This window comes from Oryx dammah, unplaced genomic scaffold (genome assembly GCF_014754425.2).
Source record: "Oryx dammah isolate SB20612 unplaced genomic scaffold, SCBI_Odam_1.1 HiC_scaffold_21, whole genome shotgun sequence".
Taxonomy (NCBI): domain Eukaryota; kingdom Metazoa; phylum Chordata; class Mammalia; order Artiodactyla; family Bovidae; genus Oryx; species Oryx dammah.
The window spans coordinates 8,784,208-8,806,732 of record NW_024070205.1 but is presented as its reverse complement, the minus strand read 5'-3'; the positions used below and the strand labels follow the sequence as shown (position 1 = coordinate 8,806,732).

At 36.1% G+C, this 22,525-nt stretch overlaps 1 protein-coding gene across 3 annotated transcripts in view; it reads right to left on the bottom strand.

Moving 5' to 3' along the window:
- Positions 1–22,525, bottom strand: part of RCOR3 (REST corepressor 3) — a 52,669-nt gene that overhangs the window by 27,985 nt on the left and 2,159 nt on the right. For all 3 annotated transcript variants that reach the window (XM_040263104.1, XM_040263103.1, XM_040263102.1), the window contains exons 3-7: positions 15,219–15,296; positions 12,576–12,628; positions 10,149–10,310; positions 8,540–8,664; positions 7,587–7,665 (exon numbers count right to left, since the gene is read on the bottom strand). In XM_040263104.1, coding sequence (XP_040119038.1) covers positions 7,587–7,665; positions 8,540–8,664; positions 10,149–10,310; positions 12,576–12,628; positions 15,219–15,296 — 497 coding nt within the window. The remainder of the gene's footprint in view (positions 1–7,586; positions 7,666–8,539; positions 8,665–10,148; positions 10,311–12,575; positions 12,629–15,218; positions 15,297–22,525) is intronic.

Below are 22,525 nucleotides of genomic sequence, written 5' to 3'. Positions count from 1 at the left end.
TGTCCAATTCTTTGCAACCCTATGGACTGCAACAGGCCAGGCCTCCCTGTCCATCACCAACTACTCCTGGAGCTTGCTCAAACTCATGCCCATTGAGTTGGTGATGTCATCCAACCATCTCATCCTCTGTCATCCCCTTCTCCTCCTGCCCCCGATCCCTCCCAGCATCAGAGTCTTTTCCAATGAGTCAACTCTTCGCATGAGGTGGCCAAAGTATTGGAGTTTCAGCTTCAGCATCATTCCCTCCAAAGAAATCCCAGGGTTGGTCTCCTTTAGAATGGACTGGTTGGATCTCCTTGCAGTCCAAGGGACTCTCAAGAGTCTTCTCCAACACCAGAGTTCAAAAGCATCAATTCTTTGGCGCTCAGCCTTCTTCACAGTCCAACTCTCACATCGATACATGACCCCTGGAAAAACCATAGCCTTGACTAGATGGACCTTTGCTGGCAAAGTAATGTCTCTGCTTTTAATATGTTGTCTAGGTTGGTCACAACTTGTGACTAAACCACCACCTAGGTTGGTCATAGCTTTTCTTCCAAGGAGCAAGTGTCTTTTAATTTCACAGCTGCAATCACTATCATCATCTGCAATGATTCTGGAACCCAAGAAAATAAAGTCTGTCACTGTTTCCATTGTTTTCTCATCTATTTGCCATTAAGTGATGGAACCAGATGCCAAGATCTTCATTTTTTGAATGCTGAGTTTTAAGCCAGCTTTACGCTCTCTTTTGCTTTCATCAAGAGGCTCTTTAGTTCTTTGTCACCTTCTGCCGTAAGGGTGGTGTCATCTGCATATCTGAGGTTATTGATATTTCTCCCAGCAATCTTGATTCCAGCTTGTGCTTCACCCAGCCCAGCATTTCACATGATGTACTCTGCATATAAGTTAAATAAGCAGGGTGACAATATACAGCCTAGACATACTCCTTTCCCAATTTGGAACCAGTCCATTGTTCCATGTCTGGTTCTAACTGTTGCTTCTTAACCTGCATACAGATTTCTCAGGAGGCAGATAGAGCTATACCAGACAAATAATCTTTAAAAGTAGAAGATAAAAGTTTCAAATTCAACAAAACAGTTACTACACATCTAATAAATAATAGCTTCAAAATACAGTTATTTTTCAATAATCCATCAGAAAAGCACATAAACACCTACAAAACCAATACTAGCAAGTAGGCAAGCAGTAACAGAATACTGATTTCAATCATATTAACTGACAAGCTTCAATTAAGACACATCAAAAAAACCCCTATAACCAATAATTAAAAGTATATATTACTCTCAAGCACACATGGAAAAACATTCATGAAAATTCAACATTCTAGATTTGGAGGTTTTAAAACATATCCTCAAATTCCTCAACATTCCAACCACTGGGAAGAGAGACTCTCTATCCTATCCTCTTTGATTCTGGACCAAGTTCAGTAGCTCACTTATAACCAACAGAATGTAAGACGTGTGACACTGAGTAACTTGCAAGGCTAGGCCAGAAATGGCTAGGTACCTTCTCTCTCTGCTTTGGGGATGATTACTTTGGAGGAAACCAGCCACGGTAAGAAGCCAGATTACTAGGGGACCACCAGGCTATAGAGGAATGCGTGGCTCAGAGGTTAAAGCATCTGCCCGCAATACGGTAGACCTGGGTTCTATCCCTGGGTCAGGAAGATCCCCTGGAGAAGGAAATGGCAACCCACTCCAGTATTCTTGCCTGGAGAATCCCATGGACAGAAGAGCCTGGTGGGTTATAGTCTACCAGGTTGCAAAGAGTCAGACACAACTGAGCGACTTCACTTTCACTTTAGCTGACAGTCACGTGAGCAAGTCCAAAACCTTCAATAACACCCTACTTGATGCTGAAACCTAAAATTATTCTCTCTAAAGTCAGGAATACGATAAAAATATTTGCTATTATAACTTCTCTTCAACATTATACTGGTGATTTTAACCAGTTCAGTAAGAGCAGAAATAAAAAGTATTACAAGGATTGAAAAGAAATAAAACTGCTATTATTTTCAGATAATATAAACCTCTATATAGGAAATGCAAACTAATCTACAAACAGGTAACAGATTTCATTTCTCTCCAGTTTATATATAGATTCAATGGAGTATCAAGTAGGGCTCTCCTACTTTGAAGTTTGAGATAAAGGTCCAAAAATAGCCAAGGAAGCCTTAAGAAGCACTACACCAAGTAAGAGGAGTTATCCCAGCAGCTATCAAGGTTTATTATAAAGTTATACTAGCTAAGACGCTGTGCGACACAGGAGAAGCAGACTGGAAAGCCAGTGAGAGTGCAAATGTTAACTTGAGTCTCTGCAGCCCCACAGACAGTAGCCTGCCAGGCTCCTCTGTCCATGGAATTCTCCAGGCAAGAATACTGGAGTGGGTTGTCATTCCCTTCTCCAAGTGATCTTCCCGACCCAGGGATTGAACTTGGGTCTCCTGCACTGCAGGTGGAATCTTTACCATCTGAGCCAGCAGGGAAGCCCCTAGAGAGCCATACTTATATAGAAACCTCATCCATGATACAGCTGATATGGCAGACCAGTTGAAAGAGATGAACTTATTTTCTATTAGAAAACAAAACAAAATGGGTCTTTATCTGACAATATAAACCAAACTTAATTACTGACAGATAAAGGACATAAGTGTAAAAAGCAAAATTTTTAAATTTACAGAAAAAAAATAGAGTATTGAAATTTGATTATTTACATACTTTTGATGAAATAGCTGTTCATCAAAGCATGTAAAGAGAGTAAAAAAAGATAAACCAAGAACTGCTAAAAGATCTCTGCAACACACTTAACGAAAAAATTAGTATCTAGAATATACAAGGAATTCCGTAAGAAAAAAATTCATACATTCTCTTTAAGAAAAAGACAAAACCAAACCAACAGATAAAACACAAATACGCACTTTAAAAAAGACATAATAATATATAATAAACAGATGGAAAAATAATCAGCCTCATTAGTAACCTGATGAATGAACTGAGAACACAATGAGATACCAATTCAGATTATCAGATTCCTAATATCTTGGAAGACTTATCATATAAAGTACTGGCAGTGAATGCTGCATGCTCAGTCGTGTCTGACTCTTTGCAACCCCATGGAGTGTAGCCCGCCAGGTTCCTTTGTCCTTGAAATTCTCCAGCCAAGAATACTGGAGTGGGTTGCCATTTCCTTCTCCAGGGAATCTTCTTGATTCAGGGACTGAACCTGTCTCCTGCATTGGCACACAGATTCTTCACCTCTGAGCCACCTGGGAAATCCTGAAGCACTGGCAAGGAAGTTGGGTAATGAGTACTCTCCTAGCCAACAGAAGTACATCAAATGTAGAAAATGATTTGCCATTATCTAGGAAAGTTAAACACAGTTATAGTCTAAAATAGAGTGATGCTAGTGATAAAGAACCCGCCTGCCGATGTAGGAGATGTAAGAGATGTGGGTTCGATCCCAGGGTCAGGAAGATCCCTTGGAGGAGGGGATGGAACCCCCTCCAGTATTCTTGCCTGCAGAATCCCATGACTAGTGGAGCCTAGTGGGCTACAGCTCACAGGGTCACAAGAGTCGGACACGACAGAAGCGGTTTAGCTCGCACACACCCAGGAAAAGTAAAACATGGCTACCGTCTAAATAGAGTAATGCCACTCCGAACAATTACAGGGTATTACTACTCACTAAGTCGTGGTTGGCATTTTGGTGGAATAATCTGCACTGTGCACTTCAGGAGACCTGGCATCCCTTTCCCACTATATGCTAAGAGTGTCCGTCAACCAGAAACACCTCCATAATTTTCACATGTCCCTTATGCAGGTAATACTAAATCTTGCTGAGAACTGCTATCGCACAGGAGCCGTTGTATATGCATGTATCCAGGATATGCTCTTATCAGTATTGTTCATAATAAGAAGCAGCTAGAAACAATGTCCATTAATTAGAGGAGGTAAGTGGTGGCACATGCATACAATGGATGCCTACGATTTCCATCCAGGTTCCCACTGGAAAGAAAGGAGTAGGGTGCAATAAAGAAAACAAAGGACTTCTGTTTCTTAAGCTCAGTGATGGACACACTGGTGTTTATTACTATTCTTCAAATTGTACAGTCTATGGTATGTATAGTTTCATAATTTTTAAAAGTTAAAAATAAAAACCTTTCCATATAACGCGTCATTAACTTGCAAAAGCAGCTCTGTGTTAAAGGCAATGTTATAGCATCATTGCCTGCCTGGTGCCCCTGTCATCCGGGAAAGAGCAGAGAACGGAATGAAACTGCTGACACACAGTGCCAGCCCTGGACCACAACCCTGCAGTATGTTTTTAACACTTTTTAAATTTTATTCCCCTCACTGTCTTTTGCTAATGGGATGAGATCATTGGCAAACAAAAGACCAAATGTATAAGTATCACCTCACATGGCTGGACAAAACAGTATTCTACATACACACATTTCCTAGGTAACTAAACCCAAATCTCTAATCTCTCATATTTGTACAGCAATTAAGAGTTTATAGTATATATTCTTATCTGTTAAAATAAATTTGAATGACTGCCTACTGTGTACCAGGCCCTGCAGTTGAGACTCATTTCTTGCTCCTTAAGAGCTTACCACTCAAGGATAGGCAGGCAGGTGAGGGGAGATTAGATGTACACAAGTACCACTCAGCTCAATGAGGACTGCAATGGATTTAAAGAAAAACAAGGAAGCAAGTCAACATAAGGCAAGTGGAGTTCATAGACAAGCTACATATTGCAGAGTTAAGAGGAATTTGCCAGGCCTATTTGAGAAAAAAGGGAAAAACGCCAGAAAAACAGACCAACAAAGAGCAAAAGCCAGGGCACTAAAACACTTACCTGAGCCTCTCTTAGCAATGTGAAATAACAGTGGGGGTGGAGAATGTCTAACTAGAAAGGTTGTGTTTTATCCTATGGACAAAGCCACGGAGGAACTGCAAACAGTAAATTTGGTTTTAAAAGGTTGTCTTGGCAACCGTGTAGAGAATGGTCTTGAAAGGTGTGGTGCAACATCTGGAGACAAGGTAAATTAAGATAAGATAGAAAATGTCAGTAATTCAGAGAAGAGATGGGAACCTAAAAATAAGGCAGTCACCTAGAAGACCAAAGAGAAAATAATAAAATTTACAGTTATTTGAGACAGAAAATTAGAAACAATAATCACACAATGAACAGAGTAATTGAGAAGGAGAAAAAGAAGTCACTAAAACCGAGACACAATGGTTAAAAGTAGCTTCCACGCCCGCTCAGCAGTAAAGAATCTGCTTGCCAATGCAAAAGACACAGGTTTGATCTCTGGGTCAAGATCATCCCCAGGAGAAGGAAACTTTCCAGTCTTCTGGCCTGGAGAATTCCATGGACAGAGGAGCCTGGCGGGCTACAGTCCTTGCGGTTGCAAAGAATTGGGCACAACTGAGCGACTAAATAACACTAGTTAAAAAGGTAGATGGGAATCAGAGAATGGTGTTATAAAAGTCAAAACCAGATTTTCAGAACAAGGGAGGGGTCAACAACTTGAAATAATACAGGAAGCACAAGGAGAATGCACTGAGTAACCAGTCGCTGGATGTGGCAGTTAGGAAGGAGGTCACTGCTGACCTGTCGGCAGTTTGAGAGAAGTAAAGGGGCAGCAAGCTGAATGAAGCAAACTCAAAGAGTGAAGTAATGCTAAGATAGATAGTGATGCTTGTAAATCAAAGACTGGAGCATACTTCTGGGCTGCAGTGAAAAGGCTGAAAGTATGGCAAAGAAACTGGTGGAAAAGGTCCTAAAGGCAATATGCAGGGACAGTAAGCATCAAACTAGCAATGAAATTATACAGAACAAGGGGAGGGACCTTTCTTACTGTCAAAGAGAGGCATGCAGCACAGACTGTTCATTCAGTAATTTCATATTACTGCATTTGTGACATTTGAAAAGTCTGATCCTATCAAGCACCAGCAAGGAAGTGGGAAATGAGTACTGTATAAAGTGCTGGGGAGGTGGGAACCAGATGTTCCAGGGTTACAGAAGCCCTGACTTCAAAGAGTTCACAGCTTAAAGGGGAAAAAACAGTAATTTTAATATAATGTCCTAAGTGTAAATATACTCAGATAAAAAGTGTAGTGTGGTAGCATAGAGGTTAGGGGAGCGGCTGGAATCTAAGGGCATTCCTGCTTGATATTTTCTTCTTGAAGTAGAAAGTGAAGTTATCTGCTGAGTTTTTCAGGGGAGAGGGGAGGTGGTAGGTGATGTGTAGAAAAGGATGACTGTTCATATACTTGCTTACACAATAAATCTTATTCAAGATTTATTATGTACTAGGTACTATAATAAATGCTTTTATATATATTACCTAGTTGATTGTCAGAACAAACCTATTATTTTAATTTTACCAATGGAAAAAACTGAAAATTACAGGTTAAAAATTGAGAGATGCTAAGGGTTACACTGAGATTGAAAACTATTTTTTGCAAGTACCAACAATGTACATGATTGTGTAATCTTCTCTTGTAACCCCAGACCAAGAATAGCAATTTATCCAGCATTGTGGGTTTATAGGGTTAGAGAAGGAATAGCAGGAGAGTGAGAGAAATGGGGAGTTACAGATACTAGGAAGAGAGCAACTTAAGGAAATGGCCATTTGGTCTAAGGTTCAGGGAGACAAGGAGGCTTGGGAAAAAGTGAAGGATTCAGGGAATCTGAGAACTTTAGCAGTAGTAAGAAAATCAGTAAAGTATCAAGCTGAGTAAAATTTTTCAAATTTCACTGACAAAAGATGACAAGTGCCAGAACGGGCCATGGCATTGAGTTCCTTAAGAGGAGGAATGTGAGTCATTCAATTGGATGAAGTCACATTTCTGTCTCCAATTTTCAATGTTATTTTCACAAGTTGCCTATACATCACAAACCTTTACCCACTGACATCTAGTCTATATATTTTTTACAATTATTTAATTCCTTGCCTTAATAAATGAGCATGTATATCAATTTAAAAATTTTCAAGATTTTAAGTCATCACCATTATCACTAAATTGAGGAGTATGACTGCATTTCTAGTTGGGAATTCTTCCATCTCTTCCTTTGAGGCAGCTTTCAATTTTCACTGCTGTTAGTATACCTGGTACTAATTTCTAATTTGTTATAAAATGGAATAAACTAAATGTTCTCCAAAAAAATATTCTACACTTAATATTGTCTCATCTAAGAGTGATTTTACTTCTTTTCTATGGATTAAAGAACAGGTGTTGTGGGTCGTTTCCTGGAGGCTCAGTGGTTAGGGTTCCCGGTTCTCACAGGCCAGGGAACTGAGATCCTACAAGTCATGTAGAGTGGCCAAAAAAATAAAAGAACAGGCATCATGGGAGGGCCTTTATACCTCTGAATGGATGAGATAATCCCCAAATTACTTAAACTACTGGCTAATTGGAAATCTTGATGTTTTTGCTTTTCCAAAAAACTTCAATTAACATTAAATTTACTACCTTCTAATCCATTATATAAAAATGCTTTTCTTAATATGAAGTACTGCTCATTTTTTTGGAGTGAATTTGTAGAACAGTTACAAGGACTCTAATGATCATCATTACCTCTTTCTTGGCTTCTTTTTTGGGATCATAATCACTATCGTTTCCATCCACTGGGTGTGTTTCTTCCACGTCATCATCACTGAAAAGAAACAAAGATTAATAAATTTAACTCACTTTTTATTCTATTCCAGTGTTCTTATCAAACTGCAATATACCTACCTAGTAATTTTACTAAATATTCCCCAGGAGTTATCCTTAGGAAGACAAGTTTTCATAATTTAGATTCCTCTAGTGTTTAGAAACATTTATCCTTTTAGGTATACAGAAACATTTAAGCAAACATTTCCAGCTAAAAAACAGAGACTTAATAGGAAAGATATTTAGAAAGAAATATCACTTGGGAGAAAGAACATATATAGTAATTTGATGTAATATTTATTATTTCGGTTCTCCAATTGGAGGATAAAGACAGACAAAAACCAGAAAGCAAAACGCTCTTTTATACGATCAGAAAGACACAGCTATAATAATGTGGACTTCAGTTATTCAGGTAACTGTGGAAAGACCATCTTCCAGAGAATATATTTCTTTTTTTTCCCCCTTACTTTTTCACTGCACAGCTTGGCATGTGGGATATTAGTTCCCCAACCATGGATCAAACCATGCTTCCTGCAGTGGAAGCACAGAGACTTAACCACTGGACCACCACGGAAGTCCCGAATATATTTTTTAATATAGTCTAAATATATGTACTGAATATATCAATACTAAAGGGAAGCATTTGTGATTAAATACAATTCAAATATAACTCAGTACAAAGGTTTGCTGACTATGATTAACAGTTAAAGAGTTGAAGAAAGTTCTTACAATGAAAATTTCTCATCACTCAGTTGTTCTTGTCAGAGCAGAAATAAGAATATAAGGGTAAGAAGCATTTACAATATGTTGTGATCACTGTTCTACCTTAGGAAATATGAGCAATACCTGTAACTATATAAAGGCATCCAACCTACCTGTCACCCTGATTATGTCTGTTGGCTAGTTTACGAGCCTGGCGATCCATTAAGCTTGTCCTAGATCGAGTTTTTTTCCAGGAATAGTAATATTTCACAAGGCTAGCAATTGTCTTATCTGGAAGCTTGAAAAAAAAAATCATGTTAATATCAGCAAGTTTTTTTCACAAACTCTGATTAACAGAATGAATAATATCTCTGGTATTATTCTTTGATACTTAGCAAACAAAAGCACAGACGAACAAAATTTTCCCAGGTACCTTTATGAATTATAGAGTTAAAAAGTGCAGCTACAGTCATAGAACTCCACCATACCTATGTCACTGATATTTGTAAATAAATATTTCTATTTATTCTGAGCAGAGAAAGGAGAGAAGGATGTCACAAACTAATATGATGTGAATGGCCCCAGAAGTCCACAGCAAAATGGAAATATTCCACATCTGTTTTCTTAGAGAGTTACTCTGCTCTTTCCACCCCCTCTGTAAACTGGATTTTTATAAACTGATTTATAATTCATATATCACAAAATTCACTAATTTAAAGTGTACAATTCAGAGGGTTTTAGCTTACCCACTAAGTTGTACAACTACCACTATTTAATTTCAGACATTTTTATAACCTCAAGAAGAAACCTTAAACTTGTTAACAGTCACTCCGTATTCTCCCTTTAACCCAGATCCTGACAACTACCAATCTACTTTCTGTCTCTACAGATTTGCCTATTTTGGATATTTCATGAAAGTGGAATCACACAATATGTGGCCTTTTATGTTTGGCTTCTGTTGCTTAGCATAATGTTTTAAAGAAAAGCGATTCAATATCATTTTGTTTTAAATCCAGGCTTTAAGATGATAAATAATGCAAACAGACTTGGATATTAAAAGGACTAATGATCATGCACTAGTTTGTCAAATACTGACAAGGACACACTGTTCCAATTAAAAATGTTGTTTTTGATTATGGAAGACACTTAGATATATTTGCAAACATTTCTAATTTCCAAAATTCAACTTAAAAGAGTTTAATGCAACTTCTCAGAGTTATACAATTTTGACTAGAAATACAAAAAATTTAAGAACTAGAAATAAAGATCAGTTTTTCTTTCAAAAAAAAAAAAAAGGAACAGCCCCCGAACAACGTTGAAATGATACAGAATTTCTAACTATCAACAGTTTTCATATCCCAAAGAATATAAATTTGAAAATAAAATCCTCATGTTAAAAATGAAACATTTAATAAAACTGAAATTATGATTTTTCCTGAAATTATAAACGTATTTAATAAGTCTATTAATCTTGGATCTTCCCAACCCAGGGATCGAACTCAAGTCTCCTGCACTGCAGGCAGACGCTTTAACCTCTGAGCTACCAGGGAAGCCCCCTTCACTTTCACTATCATAATCTTAACTTATTACAATGAAATGGAACATATGATCACGTATTAAGAGTAGTTGTAGAAAATAAGACTATATGCAAATCTATCTATTTCAAAATATTTTTAACAATTAGATTGGAAAACTTTTTTGTATTTAATAATTAGGAAGTGTTTAACAACAGAATTAGGTATCACTCAGGTATGAACCACAGTAAAAGCAAAATTACCATACCATTTGCTGAATCCTGTGAAAGCTCTTCCCATGAAAACTAAAGGCTTGTTCAAATAGGACTTTATCTTCCACTGTCCACTCATCCGGAAAGGGAGTGAAATTAGGGAGATCAGCAAGGGACTTCTCAATGTTATGTTTATGCCAGAACAACATGCCAAGTGCCTTTGAAGAGAAATCATTCCCCTTTGGTTTTAATGGACTCATGTTCCATCACACTTGAGAGAGTTAAACACAAATCAGGTTAAAGTCTTAAGCCTATGACTTCAACTGAAGATATTCAGTTTGGGGCTTTTAATCAGGGTGTCCAGGTAACAGAGCTCATTTCTTTCTTTCAAATCAGGGCCTCAGAATAGTAAATGTTCTTACATACCACATCTGCTGTAGAATCTAGGAAAAAGTGAGCTGAGGAGAGTGGCTATAATTACTAAAGCAGGTCTGTAGGCTCATATCAAGACTTTCACTCATATTTATTCATTTGTCAAGTGTAGGGAAAAATATGCTAAAAGGAAAAATAACCTGTAAGTCAATACTTGAATGAAACTATCAATTATAACACAAAACTAGAAGGGCTCAGACAAGAATCGGTAGAGAACTATTTATGTTTTAACCTGTTAGAAGTATCTGAGTACCTCAAAAGCAAATTTTAACACTATTTTACCACATGTATTTCTAAAGTTCTTTATTATTATAATGTACACAAAGAACTACTATAAGGCATATTAATAATTTCAATGACTTTATTACCAAATCATAGGAAAACCTGAAATGGATAATTTCTGACAATTCAACAACTTTTCCTTCTATTGTAAGAGGTACACCTTTATCTTTACTGTAAGGTACTGATACTTTGGCCACCTGATGCGAAGAGCTGACTCACTGGAAAAGACTCTGATGCTGGGAAAGAGTGAGGGCAGGAGAAGGGGAGGACAGAGGATGAGATGGTTGGATGGCATCACCGACTCAATGGACATGGCTTTGGGTGGACTCCGGGAGTTGGTGATGGACAGGGAGGCCTGACGTGCTGTGGTTCATGGGGTCACAGAGAGTCAGACACGACTGAGCGACTGAACTATCATTTAGGGGATAAAGGTTTATTTTTTAAGAGGAGAGATAGTAACTTTTTAAACAGCATTAATTTCTCACTTTGGTAATACTTTGGTACTCTGGTAGTACTCCTTGAAAACGAACATGAAAATGGACACATATACGGTCATATTTCAAAGAATTAACCTTATCAAATAGTAAAAAGAAAGTCAAGTCTTAAAAACAAAATACATAAGCAAAGTCTTCAAAACCCTCAGAAAACTTAACTATATTTAGATTAACATCTCAATCTCACCAAAATGATTTTCTATAATTGCACCATGTTGCTAACTATAAAATTAGCTAATATAATCCAGGTAACAGAAAGTTCACTTATTTTACTATTAATTCTGACAGAGGTTGATTTTATACTTACTTGAAATGAAATTTAAGAATGTCTATTTTACTTTCACTTTCCATGCTCTACATTCCCATTTTACTGGGGATAATGGACCATATGTCATATATGCATGTGTGCATGCTCAGTTGGTCAGTCCTGTTTGCGACGCCAAGGACTATAGCCTGTCAGGCTCCTCTGTCCATGGAGTTTTCCAGGCAAGAATACTGGAGTGGGTTGCCATTTCCTCCTCTAGGGGATTTTCCTGACCCAGGGATCAAACCTTTGTCTCTTGCACTGGCAGGTGGATTCTTTACCACTGCACCACCTGGGCAGTCCCATACCACATATATCTCCTCTTAAAGTTATCTATTTTTTTTAAAAGCCCTTTGTGAATTATTTCCTTCAAAATTTAAAAACCTTAAAATATTTAAGTAAAAAGTTTAGTTTCTAGGTCTTTTAGGTTAAAAAGTCAGAGAATTACTTCTACTTAAAAAAATCTTCTCTTTTGGTAAGTATTTGCGAGTAATCCTTAAGTCTTTCAGATCTTTAAGAACTCAAAAAAAAAAAAAACAACCCAGAGATACTGAGAGACAAATGTTCAAGCCCTTGAGATAAATAATGTTTATAAAAGCAAAATCTTTAATGATGAAAGGTCAGACTTTGCTACAACCTCCCAGGTAGCTCAAACAGTAAAGAAACTGCCCGCAATTCAGGAGATCTGTGATGGATCCCTGGGTTGGGAAGATCCCCTGGAGAAGGAAACAACAACCCACTCCTGGGTTGAATAGAATAGAATAGAATTGAATAGAATCCCACAGAGAAGCCAGATGGGCTACAGTCCATGCGGTCACAAAGAGTCGGACACAACTGAACAACTAACATTTTCACTTTCATAAAGTTAGTTGAACTTAAGCACTTTCTTAAGGCAGAAACTATCATGAGATGTTCTTTGGATTTGATAATCACTGAGGCAAACCTTAATATTAAAATGTTTCTCTACATACCTGTTCCACATTGTAGCCATGTTTCTCCTTTGCAATTGCAATATATTCATCCACTGTAATGAAACAGTGTTATATAATTAATTATTCTCATTTACTTCATCTGCCCAGGTTGACTTTGCTTTTTTAAACAAAGCAAAATTTAAAAACAATTATACTCTAGGGATAAAAAAAAGCCAAAGTCATTTTCCATAAAACATTATAAGAAAGACCTTCACTTCTACATACAGGATCAGAAGCTCACTTGGTTTAAAATTTTACTTAGTATGCCTTATCTCCATGACCATACAGCATATACTTATTAAATTCAATGACATGACTAATTATTTTTGTATTATAAAAAGACCAATCTGTGGTCAGCCAACAGAGCCTAATTATAGTGTAAAATATTAGGTAGCTTCTGTTGGAATATTTATTTAGCGAGACTTAGCTATTTAAGACCTCATCTCATGTTTAGAGTTTTCCCAAAGCTTTTACCTTCCCATATTTGATTACTGTATAAAGGATGGTTTATAGTTTTGCCAGTATAGTAACAATTTAAACATGCTTTAGGATGCCTAAAATTTTCTTCAGCTCCTCCTGCTAGCTATACAAAAGGTACCTATATATTCCATTTTCTTTCATCCTCAATTATTATAATCAAGCAAATAGTTGTTTAAGCACAGCTTCTATGAGGACATATATATACAGGCTATTTCAAGGCCTTATTGCTGAGAAATCTGTATTTCACATTTAGGACTCATTTTTATGCAAAGTCTTTCTTAATCCTGTACAATATAAATATATAAATTCTTTAAGCACATTTTTGAGAAGCAGTGGTTAAGAATTCTGATCCGAGAACAGCTAGTTCATCTACCAAGACTTCATTCCCAGCCCTGTCACTTGTTTTTGGACTTTAAGCAATTAACTTGACCTTTTTGTATCTTAGTTTCTTCACTATAAATAGTGATAAGAATAGTACTATTTTCAGTACTATTCCTCCTAGGATTAAATGAGCTAATATATGTTAAGTTCTTGAAGCAGCATCTGGCCCATTTTAAGTACTTTCTAAGAGTTTGCTGTTATTAATAGTACAGTACAGTTTAATATATAAATATGCTGTTATAACAATAATGCTGTTATATTAACAACTAATTTGTTATAGATGTTACTGTATCTCCCTAAGATTGCAAGCTTTGGAGAAAATCCAAACACTATTTTCTATTTAGAACTCATAGTATTTAAACATGACAGGTCTACATACATGCTAATTAACAAAAATGTCTTGTAGTCCTATATAAATGAAGGCTAAATAAAACCAATCAACCTGTGGTTCCCAACCTTGGCTATGCATTAGGATCAGAAGAGCTCTAAAATAGCAAGTCCTGGCTCCACCCCCTAAACTTTGATTTAATTAGTTTGAGGTAGAGGCCAGAGATCAATAGAAGTTTTTTTTAAAGTTCCCCTAAGCAAGTCCAAAGCACAGCCAAGGATGAAAACCACTGCCCTAGACGTTCACTGGGATATTCTAGGTAGACACACCACTGCCAGGACATGTTGGCTTTCTGAATCTTGTTTTCCACTTTGCTAAGAAATACATCATTATATAAAACAGCACTAAAAAGGCAAAAGCCAATGACACTGATGCTCAGTTTATGAATGAAAGCATCTGCCTATAAGGAAGACTAAACTGAAAAAGCCTGACAATCTCTTTCAGGTTCCTCAGTACACAAAATGTATGACTTTGTGTTTTCAGTTAAAAATACCTCAAGGGCATTAATTCCTAGATTACCAGCTAGACTTTTTGCTGGTATTCTGAAGCTTGTAAATAGGAAGAATTATTAGGTATGCAAAATAACACTCAGTTTTCAATTTTTAGTTCTCTTACTGCATTAACAAGTATGAAAGACATACTGTGCACATGATATATAGGACCTTGTTAACTTTCATGGGACTAAATAAACCAGCATGGGACATCTTTTGAGATCTGGTAAATATTTTAAAAAGACAAACTTATTTTACAGCTGCTAAAATAGCTGTTCAGTGGTTTTTGTTTTAATAAATCAAATGATAACTGAGTGGAGGGGTGGGGATCTTAGTTTTGTTACCTGCACGTTTCCTATATCTGATGTGCCGCAAAGGATCAGGTCCGCTACATCACACTGAAGTCTAAAGCCACACCATGATTCAAGAAGTGCATGGTCAATGATCCAGAAGGTCTCCGTCCAGAAATGGAGAGCACAAAGATGGCCTGATTGATGGCTGCTGAAGTCAGTTCTTTCCCCTTTCCTCTTTAAAATGGTAATGATAGTGGGCTCTTGGAAGTTTGAAGGCATTTCTTTACAGCTTCATGTACTGAGGAATAGCCTGTGCAGATGTCTACATTGTAACTCCCTCCCCTGCTTCAGGATTTAAGCAGCAATGCCATCAGATCCCAGGTTTTTTCAGTCTTCCTGGGCCTGACACAAATTGGAATGATCAACCCACTATCTTTCAAAAGGAAAAACATTCTAATATAGCAAGCTCCATCAAAAAAAAAACACAAAATAAAACAAAGGCAAACTATTTCTTATGAGATCTAAGAGATCCAAAAACAAACATAAGTTGGATTCTGAATTGGTTGATTGATTTCCTACTTACATAGACATCCAGTTTTAAAAAACTTACATTTGGCATCTGGGATACTGTGATATGGAGACCACACAAGCATTCCTCCATTGTCTTTATCTGTGTACTTTGTAGCACCTGAGGAAAAAATTATTTTGAATATGATGAACTTTATTCACATTCAAAATAAGTATAAGCAAAATAAGCTTTATTTCTATTTTAGTACAGTACCTGCAAAAGATGACAAAGAATAAAAACAGATTTATACTAAATATAGTAAATATATCATTTGTGGATATGAACAAAATTTCAGAAACACTGAAGCTTACCCTCTTTAAATTAAAAAAAGACTTTATTATAAAACACACTTTATATCCCTATTTCTCGACAGGTAATAAATTTGATTTAACCTTTTATATGTTACTTGTTGCTTAGTTGCACGTCATGTCCAACTCTTTCGTGACCCTATGGACTGTAGCCCACCAGGCTCCTCTGTCCATGGGATTCTCCAGGCAAGAGTATTGGAGTGGGTTGCCATTTCCTTCTCCAGGAGATCTTCCCGACCCAGGGATCGAATCCACATCTCCTACATTCGCAGGATTCGTTACCGCTGAGCCACCAGAGAAGCCTATGTTACTTAGGAAATTATTAAAAACTCCAGAGAAGCCCATATCTTACTTAGGAGTTATTAAAACCTCTTGACTGAAAGGCACATACCTCAGGTGATAATTGTTTTGCTCCATATCTAAATGGGCCGAGATCATTATAATTTTTAAACACCTGTATCTGCTTTTTATGGTTTTTATTTAATCTTATTCCCTTGCTAGGAGTCTGCCAGTTACTCCTTTTTAGAGTTAATTACTTCTTATATTTACAAACATTTGTACTCTGTGTAAGGGAAAAACAAAGTCAAAACATGTACAGTTGATAATGCTATTTCTTCTTAATGTAATCTGAGAGTCTACCTCTACCTAAACCAGAAGCATACTACTGCTGTTTATAATTTGTTATAAAGAGTCAGGAAAATCAAACACTATTGAAACTGCACATAAATTAAGAAGAGACAGAATGAATAAAAGGCCTAACACAGTTATCCCCGAGCCAAGTCCATGCCAGTAGGTTCTGTCTTTAAATTCTTGGTGGTCTTTTTCTGGCTTCTTCCTAACTCTTTGGTGCATTCAAGTTAATTAAAGAGTATGAGCTTGATAGCCGCCAGTAATTAATGACTAGAATTTCAAAATTACTCAAAGACATTAATAGAAATCTGAAGTTAAACTGTAATCATTTATGAAGTTATAAATAATAAATTCAGAATAAAAACCATTCATTTCCAAGGGTAAATGTAACTATTACTATATTCCCAACTAGAGACTTCATCTATCAAGCAATAATATCATTCAGTGGTTCCTTATTTAAGCTAAAAATTGTTATGTATGTTTACTATAAATTAGGGATGGAGAAAAAAGAAATGAGAGAATACTGTAAAAGTATTTAAAAAATCATAATTACAATATAAATATAAAAGAAAACCTATTGCATTTTGTCATAAGTATCTTTAATGAAAGGATGAAAACAGGAATTGAGAATTTAAGGAAATCAAGTTTAAAGGATATCTAAAATTTATATTCACTGAAAATAAATTTTAAGCTATCTTTTTAAAACTCCAATATTAAGATATATATTTAATTTTTAACCTCATAAAACAAAAACACAAAAGCAGAATAGTTAAACCACTCAGTAGAAATAGACAACTTATCTAAGTTGGTCAGAAGTCTTTATTTAATAAAACCTTATTGCTATCTCTGGGCCTCCCTGGTGGCTTAGTGGGTAAAGAATCTGCCTGCAATGCAGGAGACCTGGGTTTGATCCCTGGGTTGGGAAGATCCCCTGGAGAAGGGAGTAAAAACCTATTTCAGTATTCTTGCCTAGAGAATTCCATGGACAAAGGAGCCTGGCAGACTACAGTCCATGGGATCCCAAAGAGTTGGACACAACTGAGCAACTAACACTTACTGCTATTTCTAGAGAGTATCCTAAACTTCAATTCTTTAATATGGGACTGATTCTTTTTCACAATGGATTGTGACGCTAATTTAAATACCACTTAATAGAATATAGAATTTAACAAAGAAAGGTTTCCATTAAGTCTTGAGTCTAACCAGCATACATGCTTAATATTTAGACATATCTCCTTGCATCTGATTCTTGTATTACAAAAAGCTTGAATTAAAATATTCATTAAAAATATCTCTTCAACTGATATAAACTATTTTTCTACTCTTGTTCATGAAGAACGGTTAAGTTTCCTCATAAATTCTTATCACTATAATTAAGATCTAGATCCTCTGAAAGAAACTGGCATCCAACTGTGGGGACTAATAGCTCTTCTAATGTGGGTGTATGGTGTGTGCGTGTGTGTGTAACAATCACGTCTGGTGGCAGTGTGTGTGTGCGTGTGTGTGTGGCAATCGCATATGGTGGCAGAGAACGGTTACTTAGGCATTTCACAATGTTTTTGCCCTAGCTCTTGAACTGGATGCCACCATTTGCAATCACATATGTGTCCAAGTAGGAGCAAAAGATGACTGATGTCTATAGGAAACCAGAGATATTTTAGCACCATAGTTAACAGAGTAATCACTATAGAGCCAAACTCCAGGTGTGAATCTCAGCTCTGCCACTTCCTAGCTTTGACACCTTGAACAAATTTACTTAACTTTCTGTGACTCAGTTTAACCTATCTTTAAAAATAGGGATAATGAGAGCACCTTCTTCAGAGTAGTTAAAAAATGAAGTGAATTCATATGTGTAAAGGACTTGGCATATGGTAAGCACTACCTAAGACTTAGTGTCATTACTACTATATCCAACTGAAGATAGTTCTTTAAGTTCCATTCTTAGTCTACACTGGAAAGGCTTCTTATCAATCAAAAATATAAAAGAATAAAATCTCATGGGGCTCTAACTCAAACAGCTGATGACCTCTCTTACCAACCCTTTGAAAATGAGACTGAATAGCTAAAATGACTTATTTTGTTTTATTGACAAATCAGCCCGATTCCTCTCCTATAAAGAGTAACAGAAAGTAACTTGCATGATTAAAAACAATTTACCTCTCAGGATGACTTGCATTCAGTAAAGCTTTACCCTTTCATCATAAAAGTTGAAGTAAACCAAAATATTTAAAGGACATAAACCAAATGTTTATTTTGCTTTTATCTGTAAAAATGTTTATGATTATACCTCAAGGGCCAACAAAGGTCCATCTAGTCAAAGCTATGGTTTTTCCAGTAGTCATGGATGGATGTGAGAGTTGGATTATAAAGAAAGCTGAGTACAGAAGAATTGATGCTTTTCAACTGTGGTGTTGGGAGAAGACTCTTGAAAGTCCCTTGGACTGCAAGGAGATCCAACCAGTCCATCCTAAAGGAAATCAGTCCTGAATATGCATTGGAAAGACTGATACTGAAGCTGAAATTCCAATACTTTGGCCACCTGATGCGAATAACTGATGCTGGGAAAGACTGAAGGCAGGAGAAGGGAACGACAGAGGATGAGATGGTTGGATGGCATCACCGACTCTATGGACATGAGTCTGAGTAAGCTCCGGGAGTTGGTGATGGACAGGGAAGCCTGGAGTGCTGCAGTCCATGGGGTTGCCACAAATGAGTGACTGAATAACCAAAGAAGTTCAATCCTCCTGAAATCTTTCAGAGCCCCTTAACTACAGTTGGTAAAGTACATGTATGAGACCAATTTGGGGAAAACCAACAACAAAAAACATTTTGATTAGGATTTCTATACCAATAGCATGTTTCAAAGAAAGTACAAAAACATAAATCTATTTCTTTTCAGATTTCCTTTAACACAGTCAAACTAAGCATTTTGATAGAAACCATGAAATAAATATTCCATATAAAGAACTTAAATATGGAGATCAGTAAGATACTCCAAATTTTTTAAATTCTATTTATAAACTAGGCTCTGAACTATATATACTTAATTCATCGATTTCAAACTGAGGTAAACAACAACTTTCCAAGGGGTACACAATCAAGTTTTCTGAGAACCAATTTTCAGAACATCAACTTCCCTGTTTTCTTTTCCAAGACAATCTGCCTGAGAAGTCACCTGCAATCTAAGCTATACACTTAAGCTACTTCTGACCTTCTTCACAAATTTCCTTCCCTCACTCAAAAAAGGAAAAGAAAAACAGGCAGGACTCTCACACAACCCAAATCTTACAAGAGTACACTGCCTAAAATTTAAAAACCACTATGATGCCAAACAAATATCAGTAAAGCTCTCCTTTACTCAAGGTACCATGACTATTACAATCTTAATTATGCATTACTTGTAATTACTCCAGACAGAAGAATTAAACATTCAGAACCTCATGTTCACAAGAGTACATATTATGATAGTACAGAAACTAGACAGGTGATCAATAAAACACTTTTAAGAACAAAAATATTTTATAAAATTCTGTGAGGAACATGCATGGAAATTACAAAAGTTTATACATTTTATAAAACAGATACTACCACATTATCAAGTATTTACATTTAATTGGATGTTTAAAATAAGTTTATAACAACTCTATTTCACAGTGTTAACATTTTCAGTACACTGGAAATTATACCTTTCAACTAATAAACTCAATGACAAATAATAGATATCAACTTAAAAATATGTGAATCTGTTTTTCAAATTTCTTTTATGAGTAAGCAACAAAATATTTTGAAGCCCACTGCCTTATACACATTCAGTTCAGCTCAGTTGTATCCGACTCTTTGCAACCCCATGGACTGCAACACAGCAGGCTTACCTGTCCATCACCAAATCCCACTCAAGTTCATGTCCATCAAGTTGGTGATACACACTAATTTTTACTTAATCTTATCATATAATAAATATTATCTCCCTTTTACAAATAAGAAAGCTAAGGCCTGGACACATTCAGTTCATCCAAGGTCACAATGCCATAGTGGCTAAAAGGCATATGATAAGAGCTAAGACTCTTAATCACCACACATAACTGCTCCTCATGACGTAAGTGTAGTCAGAAGGCACTACAGAAAAGTTGGGCCGGCCTAGCAATGAACTAAAAGGAAAAGAGTCACAAAAAAGAGAGTCAAATATCTGCTTAGAAAATTTTTATAAAGGCAGTTAGCAATGGTCCATTAACTAACATAAACTGTTTCTAACCTAACAACATTAATTCCAATTTAAGTCTCAGTTCATTCATGTTTTCTAAAACACTCATTTTAGTAATTCTTTCTGTGTTTAATTTCTATCATCATCACTATCATCTCCTCCAGTAAAAATATCCTCCACAAAAAAAAAATCCTTTTAATTTTCCTATATTCTGATCATACTAATCTTGATACCGAAGAAATTTTTCTTCCAAATGACTTGGATGGCTATGGGTGAAAAATCATGAAGACAGACTGAGTGGTTTATAAGACTAAAGACAATAGTATGTAAAAGAGAAAAGGAGAGGAGCTGACCATTTCTCAACTTCTATCATCAATTAATAAACATCTTTTCTTTCTTCTTCTCTTCCAAAGAAATATGTTGAAGTTATGACCCAACGGTATTGAATTGATATGGAGTAAAAACTTCACACAATAGCACAACACTTAGAATAAGATAAAGCAGTGTACTATGTTGAACAGCACAGAGACTCAAAATTTCCTTGTAAAAAGTGTTTAATAATGACAGTCTATATTTACTTGACAAAATTTGCCTATAACTACAGAAAAGCCCATCTAAGCTTAGATAACTGGTTTTAGTTGTACCCTTGGGTTCAATATTCTGCAGATTATTGAGGAGAAAATGAATACAAGCATACCTCATTTTATTGTGCTCCACAGATATTGTGAATTTTTTTTTTTTTTAACAAATTGAAGGTTTACAGCAAGCATGTGTCAATCAAGTTTATCAGCACCATTTTCCAATAGGATTTGCTCATTTCTTATCTGTGTCACATTTTGGTAATTCTTACAATATTTCAAACTTTTTCATTATTATTATACTGTTATGATGATCCTGTGATCTTGGATGCTATTACTGCATAAAAAAACACTACAACTCCCTGGAAGCTCAGATGATGGCTAGCATACTTTAGCAATAAAGCATTTCTTAATTAAGGTATGTACATTGCATTTCTGGACCTAATGTCATTGTACGCGTCTATACTCACTGAGAAAACAAAAAATTCATGTAACTTGCTTTATTGTGACATCTGCTTTATTGCAGTAGTCTAGAATTAAACTCACAACTATCTCTGAGGCATGTCTATAGATGAATTTAAAGAATATGATATCTATCCTTATACTAATAAAAAGCATCAGTGATAGTCTGAGTAAACTCAATGAAAATATAACTTTAAAAATTGCAATATTTGTGATTTTTCCCTCAAATATTCCACTTAGGCAAAATATGCAAAAATATGATGATCAAGGAAATTGAGTAATACAAATAGTGGTCATGTGAAACCACATAAAAAGTACTCTGCACTTTAAATGAGCTATTTTTCTAACTTTAAAATTGGCTCTAGTATTCCTTTGCTTGAAATCTGTTCCCAAAATTGCTACAGGGATTAGGTCATGGCCTGCACACATCTGTTTCAGCATGAAGTCCAGCTCTTTAACACAAGACCCCTCATCAACTTGTGTCTATTTGTTGTTTATGAAATATAAACGTACCTAATGGGACAAAAAGCCATGTTTATTATGCTGCTGAGTTCTAACTGGGTAATAAGTTTATCAATTTCTAAAAAAGCGGTAAGTCAAGGAAGGCCCCAAATCAGAAAGATATAAAGATATGTAGAATCATTCCTCACGATTATGAGGAATGATAATTTAAGAATGATAATTTAACCTCCAAAGAGTACTGCCATTTGCCCACTCATATAACCTTAGCAAGAATTCTCTATTTTTATTTCCATTTTACAGCTAGGGAAACTGAGGCTTAGGGAGGGCCAGTGACTTGCTCAGAGCACAAAAAGAAGACCTGAGTGATTAATTCAGTCTTAAGCCAGAGTAAGCTTCCAAATGTCAAGCTAAAACCCGAGGCAGCAGTCATGTGGAAGTGCTATTCACCTACTAGCTACATAAATAAAGAAAATTTGTTTCACAACATTTAAAATTATTTGAAGCCCTCCAGCACACACACTGAGAGCTTCTGAATAAAATTTATGAAGAGTCATGTTATTCAGAAGGCAACTCTGACCTAGTAAGCACTCCTGTATCATTGTCTTTATCTACTGAAAAATAGCCTGCACTGACAATCCTATTTTAACCTCTTATTATTTTACCCTTTCCTTTAGAAGAGATGCCTAAACCCTAAACATCTTTAAACGG